This window comes from Tenrec ecaudatus, chromosome 2 (assembly GCF_050624435.1).
Source record: "Tenrec ecaudatus isolate mTenEca1 chromosome 2, mTenEca1.hap1, whole genome shotgun sequence".
Lineage (NCBI taxonomy): Eukaryota > Metazoa > Chordata > Mammalia > Afrosoricida > Tenrecidae > Tenrec > Tenrec ecaudatus.
In genome coordinates this window covers 69025494-69046275 of record NC_134531.1, presented here as the reverse complement: position 1 = coordinate 69046275, position 20782 = coordinate 69025494, and the positions used below count along the sequence as shown (strand labels likewise).

At 37.0% G+C, this 20782-nt stretch overlaps 1 protein-coding gene across 2 annotated transcripts in view; it reads right to left on the bottom strand.

The window, feature by feature from the left end:
• Window positions 1-20782, bottom strand: part of FCHO2 (FCH and mu domain containing endocytic adaptor 2) — a 141425-nt gene that overhangs the window by 87734 nt on the left and 32909 nt on the right. For both annotated transcript variants that reach the window (XM_075541160.1, XM_075541159.1), the window contains exons 3-5: window positions 13825-13899; window positions 11416-11557; window positions 11174-11326 (exon numbers count right to left, since the gene is read on the bottom strand). In XM_075541160.1, the coding sequence (XP_075397275.1) occupies window positions 11174-11326; window positions 11416-11557; window positions 13825-13899 (370 nt within the window). The remainder of the gene's footprint in view (window positions 1-11173; window positions 11327-11415; window positions 11558-13824; window positions 13900-20782) is intronic.

Below are 20782 nucleotides of genomic sequence, written 5' to 3'. Positions count from 1 at the left end.
AATTGATGTATGGATTGTTATAAGAGCTGCAAGAGTCCCCAATAAAATGATTTTAATAAAGAAATAAATAAACCAAAAAAAGGAAAACTTTTATCAAGTATTTTAAAAAAGGAAGGAAAGAGGAACTTAATTATCTAAGAATTGATCAATTTGAACATAGAACTCTGGATGTAGACATGGAACAAATTAGAGTTTAAGAAATTCAAGAAAACATGCTATGGGATTTCAGGATATAAAGCTCTTGAATTTCTTGATGAGGCAGGAGAAGATCTGCTGAGTGATATAGAGTAGGGTGGGGTTGAAAGGTTAAATGGAATGAAAAAGTTTTAAATAATAGTTGCACAGGATGCAACAAGACATTTAATTGCTGAGGGCCAAATAAAGCCTGAAAACAAAATTTGTAGTATAGCAAATCAATACCAATAAATAATTATCTCTAGGTATGTTCAGTAGCCTAAAAGAATCAAAAAACGAAAAGCTAGGCACTGACTGTCCTTCAAAGATTTTTATTATTATGATTCACTTAATATAAATTCATGTTGCTACAAAAAAAAGCTCCTAGATTTAGTCAATTTCTAACCCCATCTTTGATTGCCTTGCAGAGCTAGACCTAATGATTTCACCGGCCTTACACGGCCCACAGGCGGGTCATTCCCCATCCCTTCTCCAGACAGCAGACACATGGTAAATTTGGGTGATACATAATATGGGTGAAATCAGCATAACTTGACCAAGGCAAAGGAAGATACGAAGAGGTACACAAGAATAATGGGCAGTCACAGAAATTCCATGACACATACAGCAGCAATAGCAAAGTAATTTAGAAATGGACACAAAAGTGTATGTGTATGCTAAACAGATATGGGAGGCTGTAAGGAAGTACACCAATGTGCACACATTGGTATGGTTGTGAATAGTTCTACACATATACTTATGTGTGCTGCATGTACACAAGGCCTCAATATTTAAATTCCACTTTTCCATGAGATTACTTAAGTACTTTCATATTATAATTGAGTAAACTTTTTAGACATCGCCAAACCCCTCCTGGGTCTGAGTTAGTGGGCCTGAAGGTTAACGACCATAGTATCAGGGGACCTCTAAGTCAACGGACACAACCTAGCTCACAATGTTCTGCATCCTAATTGGGCTGAGTGGTATCTAGGATCTTAAAATCCTACAAGCAGCCACCTAAGGTATAATTAGTGATCTCTTCTGCTCCTTTTGGGTCCTTTATGCTTTATTTTCTTCTTCCAACCAAATTAATTTTGAGTCTGTACAAGAGTGGTCAGCAGCCTACGTTCCATATAGTTATTTTAAATAATATATCTGAGCAAATTTATGTAGTCCTCCTAATAGTTTCTTCTTTGCTTGTTCCTCATCCAATCAGCTACTCTTTTTTTTTCTTCTGCCTGTTAAGTTATTGCCTAATCATTTATGCGCCATCTATTCATAAAGACAAGAAATATTGTAACTTGGAAAATAGCTAACATGAGATCTATACTTTTAAAAGTAATTTATTTAATCAAATTTTTCCTTTTTATAGATTCTGTACAAAAGACGATACCTCCCTTTTCCACACACCATTCAACCCTTTCTCTAATCGCTTAGCTCTTCAACAAGAAGGAAGCTTCTTGGAGACAGAAACTTCATAGCATCTAGCACTATATGAGCACCAAAATATTTATTTGGTAGGAACCCAAATATTTATTTAATATTACATACAAACCATCACATTATAAATCAACATTAAATCAGGAAAATATATGTTAGTAAATTATTTTAATACTTAATTTTTAAAGCAAGAACCTAGTCTGTAGCTTTCACTTAAAATAAGGCCTTGAATTAATTTAACTATGTAATAGGAAAAATTCAAATAGCATTTTTATGATTGTTTGCAAACAAATATATATACTGTGCTGTGGATGATACTAGTATTTCTCCCTCACAAGGAATTAACAACATAATAAAAATGAAGGAAGACTGCCTGCAGGAACATTACTCCTCACAGATGATCTATGGTGTATTTTTAGAACATGAAGTTTTTGCTTCACAAAATTATTTCACCATACTTTAAATTATAGGACTTTATGAGCCGGAGAAGTTTCTAAAGCATCAGCTTCTTCTCCTCTTCTCAGCCTCAAGGATTCTAACTGATTTTTACTTCAAATCTTTTGTAAGTACAGAGTGGTAAACTCACTGCCATCAAGTCAATTCCAAAGAGTGGAAGAAATAATTAATTTAAACATTATAAACCAACATATTTTCTTAACTTTTAAAAATTGTACAATAGTTTCTCTATAAAATCTTGGTACTGGCGATTCAATTTAGCTTCATTAATTTGAACCAGAAAATTACTGTCACCACAAAGGCTAAGAAGTACATCTGAGAATTAACAGGAAGTTGTTTTTCCCCCCAATCATACAATTCATTCACTCATATCATGAGAAACTGTAAAATCATTACCACAATCATGAACAGGTCAGTTTTTTGTAGCACACTTTCTCATATCAGAAAAAGGTGTAAAATGCCATTGCCTTTATTTGGAATCAAGAAGAAAGAATGTAACTTTTTTTTAAGTTTATAACTTGAATTTTTTATAGCTCTTATTGTTGAAAGGTAAAAATACGCCAGAATCATAAGGAAATTAATTACCAATTTTAAGATGGATCTTAGAAATTGGCAAAAGATGTTAATTAGCACAGATCTTTTAAGATAATGGCAAAATCTATCGAGAAGGCGCAGCATTGTATATTAAAACTAAAAAGCATTCCTGGGATACTTTGGAGAGGGGTAATAATAATGGTTGTACAACACAGAGAGTATAATCAATGTGCTGAATCGTACACACAGAAGTTGCTGAAACGGTGAATATTTTGTTGTGTATACTTTTGCCAAACTTAAAAAAATTACATAAATAACAGTGAGTACAGAAGAAAATAAAATGTTCTAAAATTGTCTGTGGTAAAGATTGTACAACTCTTCTTGAGATGACGGAACTACTAAATTGTAAGATCTATGGATGAAGTTTTAAAAAAAAGAACACTCCTCACAGAAAGCAAGTATAAACATGACTAAAATGTGAGCCAAACACCTTTGTTAAATAGCATCTACAAAAGGTCCCCTAAGATTCCATTAGATTTTAATTTCCTTTTTCCACAAACCTTTTCAGGCTCCCTTGTATTCTTAGTAATTTACTGTGGATTGTTAAGGTAAAATTACAGAAATTAAATGCCCTTGCATAGTAGCAAACTTAATCAGCTTTGCAAAGTTATTATTAAAAAGAAGATTGAAGCACTGGTTCTAAAATAATAAAGTAATGCTTTAAAAGCAAAGAAATTAAAGACTGGCTTTAACAGATTATCTAGTGATAACAAAATAAATTCTAGATTTATTCATTTTTAGTATTATAAATTTGCTGGTACAATACCAAAAATGTTTTTAAGTGTCTAAAATACCAGTAACATGCTATTAAGTAAATATAAACATATAAAATAAACACTTTAGAGTCACAGCCAACAAAAGTGTTCTTGTTGCTATTCGGTGCCACTGAGTCAGTTCTGATGCACAGCGATCTCGATACAACAGAAAGAACACTGCCTGGAACTACACCATGCTCACAAGCATTCCTATGTTTAAGCCCATTGTTGCAGCCACTCTATCATCCATCTTATTGAAGATCTTCCTCTTTTTTGCTGACCCTTTACTTTACTAAACAAGAGGATGTTCTCCAAGGGATGCTCCTTCCTTATAACACAGCGGTTCTCAACCTGTGGGTTGCGACCCCTGTGGGGGTTGAACAATCCTTTCACAGGGGTCGCCTAAGACCAATAGAAAACACATAAATATTTAATGATATATAATTACATATTGTTTGTGATTAATCACTATGCTTTAATTATGCTTAATTAGGTTCAATATGTAACAATGAAAATACATCCGGCATATCATTACAATTCATAACAGTAGCAAAATTACAGTTATGAAGTAGTAGTGAAAATAATTTTATGGTTGGTGGTCACCACATGAGGGTCACATTAGGAAGGTTGAGAACCACTGCTCTAACATGTTCCAGTATATTACACAAAGACTTGCCACCCACACTTCAAAGAGCATTCGGGCTCGACTGCTTCCAACACAAATTATAAGCACCTACTAAACAATGCTTTATTAAGGGCTATGAGTAGAGATGAGAAACATACTCCACTATATGATCTGTAACTATTTGTGTTTTCAAGTTTAATAAAGGAGAAATGGTTCAAAGATCTAGGTCTAAAATGACATTGTTAAAAAAAACTTCTCATTCTAGGCAAAAAATGAAATAATTACTTAAATCTGAATTGTTATATACCACAAATCAGAGCACCCAATAGCATGTCTAGCATCACAAGTTCACTTCTGAGCAAATTAATTAGAAAAAAGGACGCTTTTCTCTAAGCTGACCACCCTGACACAGCCAAACAGTGGAGCACAGATGGACTCAAAATGGGTTTCAGATATCAACTCAGAGCCTTGGCCACAACCATATGCTAGAGTCTGGCTCTCCATGCTAATCATAAAGAAATTCTTTCGTTCCATCTATATCCTAAACTTACGCCAAAACCTGTTCTAGACAGTAGAAACCCAAAATCCACCTGCAGAGCATCTAGCCAGATGAAGCCTCTGGCAGATTCCCTCTAGCCACAGGTGAGGGACTCGAACAGCTTTACTATCAACTTGATTGTGGTGCATTATATCATGGTGTAATATGACACTTGGTCAGTTGCCCTCCCTCTCGACCCAACCTGAATTCGCTCTACCTCAGCTATTTCTCACTTGTTCCACAACAGAAATTCCTTCTCTGACCTTTCACATTGCTGCTGGTCTTTTCTTTCTTACGCTTTGTTTTTATCTTTATGTTACTCCTTTCTTCTTTCTGTTTCATGTGTTTTGTTTTTCATTGTTTCTGTGAGAGGTTTCCCACTTTATGAAGCACAGGGGAGTGGGTACAGACAGACTGATGCGATGGTTTATTGGAGGATGGGGGCGGAATTTGGGGAGCACACACTGAATGTGGGAGGGGAAGGGAGCACTAGAACTGATTGTGATGGCATACACAACTCTTTAAAAGCAATTTAACTATGGAAGAGTATGATATGTAAATATATCAAGAAAACGTTTTTTAAAAAGAAGCCAAACTTAGCCAATGGTTACCATGGGTGAAGGAGGAAGAATTTTTACTTAGAGGGCAATGAGTGTATGTTAATGGTGGTGGAATAATTTGGAAAAGGATATTGTATAGTCTGGGTACTTTGGAGAAAGAAATCCACAGAAACTCATGTATAAGAGAGAAAGTTTTATATAAAGATTAAGTGTGCAGCAAAACATCCCAACCCAGTGTTGCCCAAGCCCACTAGTCCAACATTAACCCATATGTCCAACATCAATCCACAAAGTCCTCCTCCATCTCACAAAACAGACACAATGATGCCGACTGCAGGAGGAAAGCTGAGTCAGTGAATGTGTAAGCATCTCAGCTCTGGCAGGGGTCTCCAAACAGCTGCTCCAGCACCCAAGGCTGCATCAAGGTAGGTCTATATGGCTTTTCCTCAAGGATGTCTCACAGGAAGGGAGCCTTGCCAGCAAAAGCGGGGAACTGGCTAAGGCAGCGGCACTCTGGTCCGACCATAAGAAAGCAAGAGATCTGAGAACTAGAAAGGCGAGGCTTACGGAGCCATTTATCCCTCTACCTTTCAATTAACCCCACATGTGTTTATCGGCCAGGTTGGCACAATAAACTAACTACCTCAGATATCAATAATGGTTGTACAACATAAAGAGAACTATCCATGGCACTGAATTATACATGTAGAAGCTGATGAGTTAGATAATGGTTTTACCACAATTGAAAATAACTGCATGAATAACAGTGAGTACAAGGGAAAAGAAATTGCTCTAAAATTGATTGTTGTAATAATTGTACAACTATTTTTGATATGATTGAATCCTTGAATTGTATAATATGTGCCAATTAAACTGTTAAAAAAAGAGGTCACTGAGAGAGTGAGCTCCCTTACAGCCAACGTAGCTGCACATTTTGATCTTTTTTATGTGCTGGAGATGTTACACTAATTGGGATGGATGTTCTCTTTGTGCTCACGCTGAGGAACGGAGGATGAAGTCATAATATAATAAACATTTTTTTAAATTTTAAAACTGATCTAGTTTATATCAAAGGCCTGGATGATCGTTTCTTAAGAATAATGTCCAAGCACTACACATTATGAAAGTAGTCACTAAGCATTAGGCTAGATACTAGCACACACACACCCAGAGGGCAGTATTACCCACTTTGGGAAACACTGATTTTGAAGATACAGATTATATAGCTACTCTTCTGGTAGTTGTCCTTTAAATGAACACCTTTATCGATACTTCATACTGTATTATATTCTTCCATCAAATGCAAGATATCATTGATTATCAGGAGTACCACTATCTTTTGTACCATTAAAAGACAAAAATGCTATCAATTAAACTGTGGTGCAATGCCTTCTTATCACTTAGAATTGAAAGAGTTTAAACTTACTTGATGTAGAGTTGTATTCTCTATCACTCTTTTGTGGTATAAAGTAAAAAGACAAAGTCAGTGAAATGAAATGTTATTCCATATTCAAATTATGACCCTTCTGAATTATTTTATAATTCAGGGATCAGAGGTCTGTTTCATCCCACATTACATTATCCTCATGTCATAAAGAATATTACTGATGCACCATGTTTTTAATATATGGCTCTACTACTATCTCCTGATTTCATTCTAAGCACTAAGGCATACTTTGACTTGATCTAACCAAACAACGTCATAAGATGTATTGGGGCAATAATCAGAACTCTTACTCTTTCCTAAAATGGTTTTTAAATCTTCTGTTAACTAAAACATCAAAGAGTCGCTGCTATCCAATCATGCCACCAGAAATAATAGCCAAATTTCAATACGCAGTGACAATTAAACACAAATGCCACCTGACCGACAATGATTACAGGCAAGCATCAATCAAGATGCACTCTGGTTTCAGAGATAAGATGACAATCAGACACATCTGGTAACGTTTAACATGTTTTCCCTGGTGTCTAGATCTGAATTTACTTCTATGACTAAAATGAAGCAAACAAAAGGTCATTAAAATTCAGGCAAACAAATAGATAAATGTCTTTGCTTATCTGTTCTAAAAATTTAAATTTCATATAGAGTGAATTCTTGTGGTCAGAAATATAATACAAGGCATACGTTATGAATCTTATATGGTTATAATCATATTTGGGAATGGGTTGCTATTGTTGAGTTGGTAAAGGACCAGGGTTTGGATCAGGCCTTTACAAAATATAAAAAGAGAAGATGAAGTTAAAAGCACAGATGGCGGGGCCCCTAATAAGAAGATTTTTTAAAAAGCATAGATGGGAAGGGCAGATATCAGTCAAATAAAGATCTCCAACAAACTGAAGACAAAACACTTGCCCAAGAGCAGAGCGAGAGAGAGCCTTCCTCTATAGCCGGAGCCCTGAATTCAGACATCCTGCCTCCTAAACTTGGAGAGTGCCTGTCGGTTTGTTGTACTGTGGTGGCTTGTGTGTAGCTGTGAGGCTGGAAGCTATGTCACTGGTGTTTCAAGTGACCAGCAGGGTCACCCAGAGCGAGCAGGTTTCAGCAGAGCTTCCAGACTAAGAACAGACGGTGAAGAAGGCATAAGCTTTCCACGTCTGAGGAATTCGCCACTGAAAATCTTATGCACACCTTCTTAACACTGCCACGCTGAAGGCCTAATAAACTGAAGCAGAAAATCCTCAGGGCTGGTGGCAGAGGGTATTACTTTGGGGTAGAGAAGCTCTCGAAATATAACCAAGAAGAAGCGTGTGCTAAGTCCGGGGGTAGACTAGAGAAATAAATTTATACACACTCATGATGTGCATAGGAAAGAGCTTGAGCTTTATATAGAGTAAATGTACATTAAGGAAACATCCCCAAAAAAGAAAACATCCCAGGCCAGTCCAGATCAAGTCCATAAGTTCAATATTAGCCCACAAGTCCACTACTAGTCCATAAATTCCTCTTTAGACTCACACAGTCATGCAATAATGCTGAATGCAGGAAGATCACAGGCCAGTGGGTAGAAAGTCTTGTGGATCCAGTGGTTATAGAAGCATCTTAGCACTGGCAGGGGTCTCCTCGTGGCTTCTCCAGTTCCCGGAGCTCTGGCTGCATCAGCAAAGCTCCATCAGGCCCATTGTCAGTAATGTCTCACAGGAAATGAGCCTGTGGCCCGCCTCCAGCAAGCTATTTATTTCCTTAGTGCTTCCAAATGAGGTCATCAAGCTATGACCTGATTGACAAGGTAACCTCCACCCCTACACTCTTAAGTCTCAAATTGACAACAGATTATGTAACTACCACAGAGCTGTTTTCTCAAAGTCAAGTTGACCATGGTGATGTGAATAAAGTAAAGCCTTCAGGACTTTCATTGGCTGGTGGGGCATAACTCAAGGTAAAAGAGAAACAGCTCCAAAAATCTGCTAGTGATCAGAACTTGGAATGTGCAAAGTATGAATGTAGGAAAACTGAAGTCACCAAAAATGAACTGGAACTCATAAAGATCAATATCCTAGGCGTAAATGGGCTAACACGGACTGGTACTGGCCATTTTGAATCAGAAAAATGATGTGGTTTACTATGTTGGAAATGACTCAATCAAGAAGAAGGACATGACATTCACTGTCAAAAAGAACATTTCAAAGTCTATCTTGAAATACAGTGCTGTCTGAAACAGGATTATATTTATGTGCCTTCAAGGAAATCGAACCAATACAATTATTTTTTTAATTTATGCACGAACCACCAAAGCTAGTGGTGAAGATATTGAAGAATTCTAGCAATGTCTTTAATCAGAAACTGATCAAACATGTTATCAAGATGCATTGGCCGGGGTGAAACACTAAGGGCATGCAACAGAGCAGCAAGGGGAACAAAGCAATGGCGTCCCCATGGAATCCCAAAAATACATTTGGGGGCCAGGACGTGGCACCCCAGCAGACTTGACCAAAAAAAAAAAACTCCTAAAGGTCAACAATTTATAAGCTGTTTTGTTGTTATTGTTGTTGGGTTTTGTTTTCTTGTTTTGTTTTGCTCTGTCTTGTTTTTGTGCTTATTATTGTCTCTGCATGTCTATCTAAATAAGATAGGTGAGATACACAAACTGGAGGAGGAAACAATGGAGTCAAAGGTCCGGGGGGGAGGGGAGATACATGAGAGGGGGAGGAGAGAGAAAAGAAGAGGGATATCAACAAACCCAGGGATAAGAGAACAACAAGTGTCAATTTTGATGACAAGAAGGGCACAGGATGCCTGATGGGGCTTGATCAAGAGCAAATTAACCCAGAGGAATTACTGAAACCCAAATGAAGGCTGAACAACATGATAGTGGGACAAGAGGAAAGTAAAAGGAAATAGAGGAAAGAACTAGGAGGCAAAGGACATTTACAGAGGTCTAAATACAGGCATATACACAGGTAAATATATTTTTATATAACAGAGAAATAGATCTATGTACATATATTTATATGTTAAGTATTAAGGTAGCAGATGGACATTGGACCTCTACTCAAGTCCTCCCTCAACACAAGAACACTTTGTTCTAAAACCTAGCATTCTGTGATGCTCACTTTTCCGACATGATTGTTGAAGACAAAATAGGTACATGAGCAAATGTGGTGAAGAAAGCTGATGGTGCCAGGCTATTAAGGGATATAACATCTGTGGTCTTAAAGGCTTGAAGATAAACAAGCAGCCATCTATCTGAGAAGCAACAAAGCCCACATGACAGAAACACACCAGCCTATGTGATCAGGAGGTGCCAATGGGATTAGGTATCAGGCATCAAAGACACAGAACAAAAAATCTTATCACTATGAATGAGGGGGAGTGCAGAGTGGAGTCCCAAAGCCCAACTGTAGACAATTGAAAGAGATGAGCCAGTCAGGGTGCAGTACAGCAAAGATGAAACATGCAACTTTTCTCTAGTTCTTTAATGCTTCCTCCCCACCTATTATCATGACCCCAATTCTACCTCACAAATCCAGCTAGACCAGAGCATGTACACTGGTACAGATAAGAGCAGAAAACACAGGGAATCCAGGACAGATACACCCCTCAGGACCAATAATTAGAATAGCGATGCCAGGAGGGGAAGAGGAAGGTGATCTATATATAACCCCCTCCCAGAGAGACAGAAAAATGGGTGCAGGGAGAGAGCGGTCACTGCAAAAAAATGGGAAAAAATAAATAAATTATCAAGGGTTCATGAAGGAAGGAAGGTGGGGAAGGGGGGAAATTAGCTGATACCTAGGGCTCAAGTAGAAAGAAAATGCTTTGAAAATGACGATGGCAATATATGTACAAATGTGCTTGACACAATGGATGGATGTATGGATTGTGATATGAACTGTAAGAACCCCCAATAAAATTATTTTTTTAATAAAAAGATGCATTGGTAATTATGGGTGATTGGAATTCAAAAGTTAGAAACAAAGAGGAAGAACAGTACTTAGAAAATATTGTCCTGGTGATAGAAGTACAATTACTATGGAATTTTTCATGGTTGTTTTTAATTAAATGTCTCAAATACTTTACAAATTTTCAAAATTATCCTCTATGACTCACATTCCTAAATGAAATATACCATTTCAAACAAGCGAGTGGCTGGTTAAAGAGTTTGAATGGGGGAACTCACAAAGAACGAAGAAACACAGCACGATATAAGTATTCCTACAAAACCTTTCAAAGCTTATCTTCAAATAGCTGCATCTTTCCAAATACACCAGTCTTGCTTAAAAGAAATGTTTACCAAAACAACAACAACAAAAAGAAATGTTTATATCACTGTTAAATCTTTTAACAAGCAGCATCTCAATAATGACCTTACTATAAAAATGTTCTACAAAGAGATCATGAACACCGAGAAATCACTCTCCTCCAGATGTCTGTTAATCTCCTTACTACACTCAACGCCGTTTACAGAGCTACTTCTGTGCATCACTCATATTTTAAGGGGCAATGTCAACTTTAAAGAGAGTTTAAATTCAACCCTGTATCTGTAAGCTTTGAAAAAGACCACAGATGTAGTTTTTTTATTACTATTACCTTTTCAATTTCTCTTTGCGTGGCTCCTTCCTTTTTCAAACGCTCCTGTTCTACACACTTGGCATTGTAAAGTTCCTTGGATTTCTGGAGGGCCTGAGTTATGTTCTGAATAGCTTGGACAGCTTCCAACGTTCCAGAAACTTCTTCTTTTGTCTGTTTAGTTTAAAATGATTCATCAAAATGACTGTACTCTAAAGCACTCGTGTGACCAATCAATATTCTAGCAAGAAAAAAACAATTACCTTTTTATGAGATTTTACTTGTTCTTCTCCATACTTCTGAACTTCTTTTATTAATTCTTGCAATTTCCTAACAAGATCCAGGTGACAATTTGCTAATTTTTCTGTAGATGTTTTAAACACATCCCACATTGGTGCAAAAGTTCTAACGGAAAAAAATATATCTGTGAATAATCTATTACAGTAAGTTTCAGCCTCCAGATGGAGCCAATGGAAGCAATACTCTTATACTCAGAAATTTTAAACAAGAAAAAAGGGAAATTAAAATAAATTATAAATGACATGAATGGTTTACTAGACGGAACTTGACTTCTTGATCCATATACCACATATACTTGAGTATAAGCCTACATGCATATCAGCCGAGGCACCTAATTTTACCCCAAAAACTGCAACCAAAAAAAGTGCTAAAAAATTCAGCTTATACTCGAGCATAATGATATTTAAAATATTTTTGGAGCTCAGGCACATAGAAATGAGTTCACTGCTTATTGTAGGTGTGGCCAGAGTTCTTTGTTATTTAATTATATCTTATTATTTTTAGTTCATTTTGTTAGATTTGCATCAGAAGCTTTTCTGCTATTATCATAAAATTTAACACTTTCATCAAATTTCAATGTGAGACTTAGTATTCCATTTAAAAACTGTTTATCAAAGTTATTTTAATATGATTGAACTATTAAATTATGATAGGTGAATTGTAGGTCAATAAAACTGTAAAAAAATAAAGTTTTTCTGAATTTAAACACATAAAACTTAAATTTATTTATGTGATTTTTGAAATGCCTTCATCATTAATACTTTTTTTTACATTTCATCATTAATACTTGTCTAAAGTAATTTAAGACAGTTGTCTGAAACTTTTGTTTGGACACCCTAACTTTACCTATCTATCTGTGTTCCTCGATGATATTTGAGAGGACTTCAAAAAGTTCATGAAAAAATTGAATTAGAAGATAATTTAATTTTTCCACAAACTTTATGAAGCTTCTTAGTATTAATAGATTTATTTTCCTTCTTACTACTAATGAGTACAGGATATATGACATATTTATTTCCCACATCCTTTTCTCAATACTAAAAACTACCAATTTTCAGCAGACTCAAATATATCTAAGGATCACTACATTATCAGATCCTTGATAGTACCCAGGATCCCAACAGTTACTCTAAACGAATTCACTCAGCAAAGAATTATCTCAGAATAATTTTATACCATGCTTTGTTCCAGCATATCCACTGATGCTTTCATCACTACTTGCTTTGAAGTAGTCTCTACAATAAAATTCCTAATACAAACCATATTGCTGCAATGGCAAGAGGGCAGAGGAAAATATTACTTATTCTAATATCTACTTGCTGCCAATTAGTATATTTCCTACCCCGGAGGAAAACTGAATGGCAATAATCATTTTATGCAATAACAGTTCTAAGTGGATCATTGAAGCTCTTAGAATAGGACTGTTTTGATTAGATCTCATCTCAGTCTTTAGAAGTCTCATCAGTTTTAAATCTGTCAAGTGCTTGGAAAAATTTCACTAGAGCAAAAGAATGCTGTACTTTACTTGAAGAAACCTGATATACAGTTCTAAGTTTCACGATGCCTGACCATAGTCTAGGGACGTGAATACTCTTGCTATCTGACAAGAGAGCATTGTAAAGTGGATTATGGCAGATGTAGTTAGGTTAAAATGTAACACCTTATCATTTGATCTCCCTTTTGACCCATTTTAAAGATGTTTCAGTTTTTCATATTTTCTGCTTTCTTTTCCACTGATATTTTTGTTTGATTTTTTCATTGCTGTTTATTATTTTGTCTTGTTTTGTTTTTCAAACCCATGATAGGTAAATCTATAGAGAAAGTAACTAGATTAATAATTACCCAGAAGCATGACAGGGAGGTTGGGGGGAAAGGAGTAGCCAACAATAAGAAGTAGAAAAAATAAAATGTTCTATAATCGATTGTGGTGATGATTACATAACTCTTCTAAATATAACTGAATTATTGAATTATATGATATATAAATTATATGCCAATAAAGCTAGCAAAAATAATGAAGTTTTTAAAGACCACTGTTAACTGTAACAGAATTTAAATAAACTTTCAAAAACTGCATCACTTTGTATATGTACTACATGTAATATTTATAATCCCAAAAATCACACTATTGAATGAATATATAGTTTAATAAAGGGAAAAATAAGCTTCACTTGCTTAGACTATATACATTAACCCAACAAATTGTTATATTTTCTATCCATTCAAAACATCAATAGCATACTCATATAAACAGAAACATTTTAAATAATACATATTACCAAAACTATGAATTATTATATGCTCAATAGGAGCTTAATATTCTCCAGAACTTCAGTAGATTAACATTGAAAAAACGGAAGGTAATAACTCACCCAAGCTGTGAATAATTGCTTGCTGATTTTGCTAGTTTTGTCATTGACCTGGAGTATGCCTCTTCTATTGTGGCTCTGTTAAATCAAAGTTCTTTATTATAATATATAACAGTGATGAAAAACATAACCAAATTATAAAAATAAAATTAAAACCTTTGAGGGAAATATATGTGTATGTGTACATGCATACACACACGCACATTAGGCAAAATGCTAAGAATAAATATATACAGTTAGAATGTATGGCTGCTTTTTAATTGTCCCTTTTTGCACTAGGTCTGGTGTAGAGTTAAAATAATTTATACCACTCAAAGAAATGTGAGTTCTGTACCTTTTTTGCCCCTTAATGCCAATTGCTATTCAAACATAAAGTGCAAGGGTGCTGTTATTTGTATTCTTTGTCTCTAAAAACTGATGTCATTTGTATTTAATATTTCCTTTGTGTGTTTAACATGATTTCATTATTCCTCAACCTTCTGATGTCATTAAAACACACATTTAATAGAGTAAGAGATTGATGAGTCATATGCATCCATATACCTTAAAGTAATTAATCATTTGTGGTCACGAGGACAGCGTGTATCCAAAGTCAGAGTACAGAGCATTAGGGGAGCAGGCGGAAGGGGTTTGTTTACTGGGGGCGATTGCAACAGATAAACTGAAACAAGATGTCTATGACTCACTGACTGAAAACTAACAAATCAGCTCTCTAAATAGCCACCTAATTTACAGTTTTAAAAAAGTGTTTTTAAGAAAAGTTTTTGAGTAGGTTCAACCCAGTCCCACCCAACCCAGACCAGCCCCCGAAAGAAAAAAAAAGAGTAGGAAAAAATGAATTACTCCTAAACTAACTGGGGGATGGAGAGAGGGTAAGGACTAGAAATCAATTTTTTTTAATAACCCAAAAGAGAGGAGAAAGAGGAGCTCATAGGACATGGTAGAACTGGCTTTGTGGGTTTTCTAGACTAATTCTTTACAGGAGTAGAAAGCATCATCTTTCTCCCGTGGAGTGGCTGGTGGTTTTAGATTGCTGACGATGTGGTTAGCAGCCAGTATATGCCACCAGGGCTCCTCAGAACAGAAAGCAAATAGTAAAACAATACAAGGGTCAGCAAACTACAAGACAAAAGACCTTATCTGGTCCATTGCTTTTGTCAAGAAAGTTTTACTACAGCACATTATTCTCATTCATTTACAAGCTGGGTTGGGGTTTCTTTTATAGTTAAATAGCAGAGCTGAGTAGTTGCAGCAGACCAGAAGGTGGCAGAGTGTGGTTAACACTGAACTACTAAGTGTAGATCGGCAGTTCAAACACACCAGCTGGACAGTGGGAGAAAGATGTGGCAGTCTGCTTCCATAGATTTACAGTCTTGGAAACACTACAGGAATGCCCTACTCTGCCCTATAGGGTAGCTACAGAAGCACTGCAATTAAGCAGGCTCTTCTAGCCAGTCTCCAATTCCCACAAAACAACCAGGTGGTGGCATAGTGGGTTGAGCAAGCATTTAAAAAGATCTCTATTCGGCATAGGTCTGGTAAGAAGGTGGGGGGAATCACTGATTAGATTCACCTGTGAGTAACTGTGACCAGAATTCCCAGGAATGCCATCCTATACACATAAAACAAGCCTTCTAAGAAGCAGGAGGAGTAAAAAAAAAAAAGCAGAAGAGGGATCTTATTACTAGCAAGATCCAGGGAGGAAGGGTGTCCTCTGGCCCCGAGATCACTGCAGACAACCTCCTGGATCCAGAAGACAGCTATAACATTGGAGGGGCAGCAGCAGAAAAGGATATTAATACTTTTACTAATAACTTAAAAGTTTAGAAGAGAAAAACTCATAGGAAACATGTAGCTTCACAGAAAAATTAGAAAATCAGAGATGTTCTAGAACATTAAAGAAATTTGAGGTAAAATTTTAATTACACAATTTAATATTATAGAGCATAGTTAACGAACTACAGGTAAGCACAAAAATATATATGAGGGGAACATCCAAGATTTTGTGAGAAAATGGAATTAAAAGATAATGGAATTTTTCCAGGAACTTTTTAAAGCTACCTAATATAGATATATAGCAGCCATCTAGCTCAGAAGCAACAAAACCCACATGGAAGAAGCACATCAGCCTGTGCAATGAAGAGGTGTCAAAGGGATCAGGTATAAGGCATCATCAGAACAAAAAAATCTTACCATAGTGAATGAAGGGGGGAGTGCAGAATAGAGACCCAAAGCCCATTTGTCAGCCACTGGAGATCCCCTTGCAGAGGGGTCTAGAGGAGGAGGCGAGTCAGTCAAGATGCGATGTAGCACCGATGAAAAATACAACTTTCCTCTAGTTCCTAAACACTTCCTCGCCACCTCCTCCCCACCCCCACCATCACGATCCAAATTCTATCTTGCAAGTCTGGCTAGACCAGAGGGTGTGCACTGGTACAGACAGGAAGTGGAAACACAGGGAATCCAAGGAGGATGATACCTTCAGGACCAGCAGTGTGAGTGGCGATATTGGAAGTGTAAAGAGGGAGAGGGGGTTGGAAAGAGGGAACCGATTACAAGGATCTACATGTAACCCCCTCCCTGGGGGACGGACAACAGAAAAGTGGGTGAAGGGAGACATCAGACAGGGCAAGATATGACAAAATAATAATTTATAAATTATCAAGGGCTCATAAGGGAAGGGGAATTGGGGAGGGAGGGGGAAAAAAGAGGACCTGATGCCAAGGGCTTAAGTGGAGAGAAAATGTTTTAAGAATGATGAGGGCAATGAATGTACAGATGTGCTTTACACAACTGATGTATGTATGGATTGTGATAAAAGTTGTATGAGCCCCTAATAAAATGATTAAAACAAAAAAATAGAGTTAGAAAAATAGTTTCAACTACTCAGCAACAAAAAGACATGAATTATTGATACATATTTGAGATGAATCTCAAAAATCATTATGCTTAATAAAAGCACCCTGACAACAAAAAATAAAGAGCATATATAAAATTCTAGAAAATGTAAATTAACCTATATCAGAGAAAAGGAAATGGATGATTAGGGATGGGGGGGAAAGGAAATGGAGAGGGGGTGGAAAAAGGTAATGGGTACAAGACTGCACATATGTGCACACGCACACACACACATGCGTGCACACACACCTACAGTGACAGTTAGGTTTTGTGCCAATTTGTGCAGCCCAAGATATAATCTAATATAGTGTGGTCAGTTCCATGAGGGGATCTTTTGTGAAGCAGCCAAATAGTTCATCTGGTCACAGTCTTGATACAATTGAAGGAGGGTTCAATTCCAGGGACGGCCTACTCTTAGTACAAAGTGGCAGTGTGTGGAACCTGTAGTTGTTTGGGGTTGTCGAGTTGGCTCACACCCATAGCGCCCCTATGTACAACAGAAGGAAACACTGGTCCTATGACTGAGCCCACTGCTGCAGCCACTGTGGCAATTCATCTCCTTGAAGGGGCTTCCTCTTTTCACTGCCCTTCTACTTTACCCAGCATGATGTCCTTCTCCAGGGGCTGGTCTCCCTGACCACTTGTCGAAAAGTATGTCAGAGGAAGTCTTGCCGCCCTTGCTTATAAGGAGCCCTCTGGCCTTACTTCTTCCACTGCAGATCATTTTGTCCTTTTAGCAGTTCATGGCACTTTCAATATTTTTCTCCATCTCTATAATTCAAATGTATCGAATCTTCTACGATTTTACTTATTCAGTGTCCAACTTTCACACGCATATGATACAATGGAAAATACCATAGTGTGGGTCAGGTACACCTAAGCCTTCAAAGTAACATCCTCATTTTTTAATATTCTAAAGAGGTCTTAGGCAGCAGATTTATCTAATGTAACATGTCTTTTGATTTTTTTTTTTTGGCTGCTGCTTCCATGAGGAATGATCGTGGATCCCAGCAAGAAAAAATCCAAGACAACTTCAAACCTTTCTTCATTTATCATGATGTTACCTATTGGGCCAGTTATGAGGATTTGGATCTTCCTTATATTGTTATAATCCATTCTGAAGGCTGAAATACTTGATCGTATCCACAAGTGCTTCAATTCCTCCTCACTTTTAGCAAGCAAGGTCGTGTCAACTGCATGTTAATAAGCCTTCCTCCACTCCTGATGCCATATTCTTCTTCATATAATCTAGCTTCTCTGATGATTTGCTCAGAAGACAGAATAAGTACAGTGAGAGGATACAACCCTGACACACACCTTTCCTGATTTTAAACCATTTAGTATTCCCTTATTCTGTTCATCCAACTGTCTCTTGATCCAGGCACAAGTTCTGAAGGAGTACAATAAAGTGTTCTGGAATTCCCTTTCTTCTCAGGTTATCCACAGTTTTTTATGGTCCACATAGCTGGATGTCTTTGCACAGCCAACGAAACACACCTCAAGCTAGTTCACTTCTACTGTTGGATTTGGATCCTGAATTTGGTTTGTTGACCTATTACGGTGCCTGATCTCAGGAGCTAGCCATGGACTGTTGACCTTGGATTTATTCAGCTGATGTCACATTTGTTCAGCTGTGCATCTACCAGCCTGTGGTCTTCCTGTTTTATTTCCCTGCTTCCTGCTCATCAGCTCCTGCAGCTACATGAGTCAGGAGTCTTCAGGTTACATCTGACCCACAGACATGAAACGGACTGGACTTACCCACTTTTTCACTAGTGGGAACCATTTCTTGATTTAAATCTCTTTCTAAATACATACATATACAAGTATCACTGGTTTTGCATCTCTTGGGAATCCAGTCTAACACACACACATTCTAATATATCAAATTGTATACTTTTTAGTACGATGGTTTACTCTATGTCAACTATATCTTATTAAAACTGGCGAAAGAAAGAGATTAAGGGAAACACGGAGGGGAAGAAAGGGGAACTATCTTAATAACTAACGTGGGAAGTTATGTAACTTTTCTTTGTCTCAATTTTGTCGTCTATAAAATAGGCATTAAAAATAGGCATTGAAGTGTTGATAGTTGCATGAGGCAAATTATAGTCTTTGGTATATGACATACACTGAAATGTTTATCTTTTCTTTTTCTTAATTTCTTTCTCATTCACTCCTTCCAGAAATTGTGTATCTAATTGTGCCAGGCTCTATGCTAGGCAATGGGATACAACAGGATATGGTCTAATAGGAGAACACAGAAATGAACAACAAAAATGAACAGTAAAACAATTTTATAAATATTGAAAGATATATATGACATCGAAAGAGATGAAAATAAATGTCTTGCCCTCAGGAAGGGAACACAGAAGATTCAGGGTGCTAGCAAAATGTGGTGAAGAAATTAGATGGTGCCCAACTATCTGGTAAAAGAGTGTCTGGGAAAGTGGATGAAGGGAGATGTCGGACAGGTCAAGATATGACAAAATAATAATTTATAAATGATCAAGGGTTCATGAGGAAGGGAGAAGTGGGGAGGGAGAGGTAAAAAATGAGGACCTGATGCCAGGGGTTTAAGTGGAGAGCAAATGTTTTGAGAAAAATGAGGGCAATGAATGTGCAAATGTGCTTTATACAATTGATGTGTGGATTGTGACAGGAGTTGTATGAGCCCCTAATAAAACGATTAAGAAAAATAGTGTCTGGGGTCTTAAAGAATTTGGGGTCTCTAAACAAACAGCCTACTAAGAGAATGTCCTTTAATAACTTGCCAGGACTAGACTGAAAAAGGAACAAGAATGAACAAAGATATGTTATCCAAATGTATCTACAGAAGATACAGCAATAAGCACAGAGAGAGAGAGAGAGAAAATTCCTTACCCTTGCCGGGCTTATACTATAGGGAGAAGAGATAAGCAAACAAGTGAAAAATAATTTGTTAGATAGTTTTAAGTGCTATGAAGAAAAACACAGCAAAATAGGAAGAGTGGCCTCAGTGCCCAAAATTCCAATAAGAGCTTACACTCTGGACAATGATGGATGATCCAGGAGTCTTGGACTTCTTATGAAATGACATGGTGTTCTGTTGTTGTTAGGTGCCAGCGAGTCGGTTCCAACTCATAGTGACCCTATGTACAACAGAATGACACTGCCCAGCCCTGCACCATCCTCAAAATGGTGAGCCCATTGTTGCAGCTACCATGGCAATCCATCTCATCAAGGTGTGACATCAACATAGCGAAAAGACCTACATAACATCCGTGCTAATGTTCTCAACGTGTATAGAAATGGCACTGAGATAAGTGTTTGGTGAAAGGGGGAAGGCATGAGCAGTGCCCGTAATGTCAGAGATGACGTAGAATCCTGTGAGAGAGACAGCCCTGCCCAGAGGGCCTAGAGCCTCTGGACTCTTTCTCAACCCCAGTGGAGAGGTTAAAGTTAAAAAAAAAAAAAAAAGGACTGATCTTATATGAAATAGTTTGTTCTCCCAATAACTCCACAAGTCTAAAAAAGCCACCAAGGCAGAGGCTATGTCCTTACAACTTAGGGTCCAGACAAGTGTGTGGCATAGAGCACATATGTAATATATACTGATGAAAGAATAAATGGCACAGTACTGTATAGAAAAGCAAAGTTTCCCATATTAACTAGATGAAGATTTAAAATGTGTACATATGAAAAGTACCAAGTTGGACTAGCTACAAGTTAGTTTTAAGAAGCAATATGGTAGTTGAGTTGTTTGATTTTGAATCATGATCAAAGTATGATTTTTAATAATTTTTAAACGTACTATTCTACTCCAAAAGATCCCTAGTGGCACAGTAGGTTAAGTATTGGAGTAACAACTAAGAGGTTGATGGTTTAAATCCATCTGCTTCTGTGTAGATTTAGAGCCCCAGAACCATATGGAGCAGTCTACACTGTCCTACAGGATAGCTATGAATCAGAATTGAGTCAATAGGATATAATACGAAAGCCATTGCTAACAATTTTAAGGAAAAGTCAGTTGTAGAATTTTTTAAATAAGTAAGACTTTGTTTTGTTTTTATTTAATAAACAC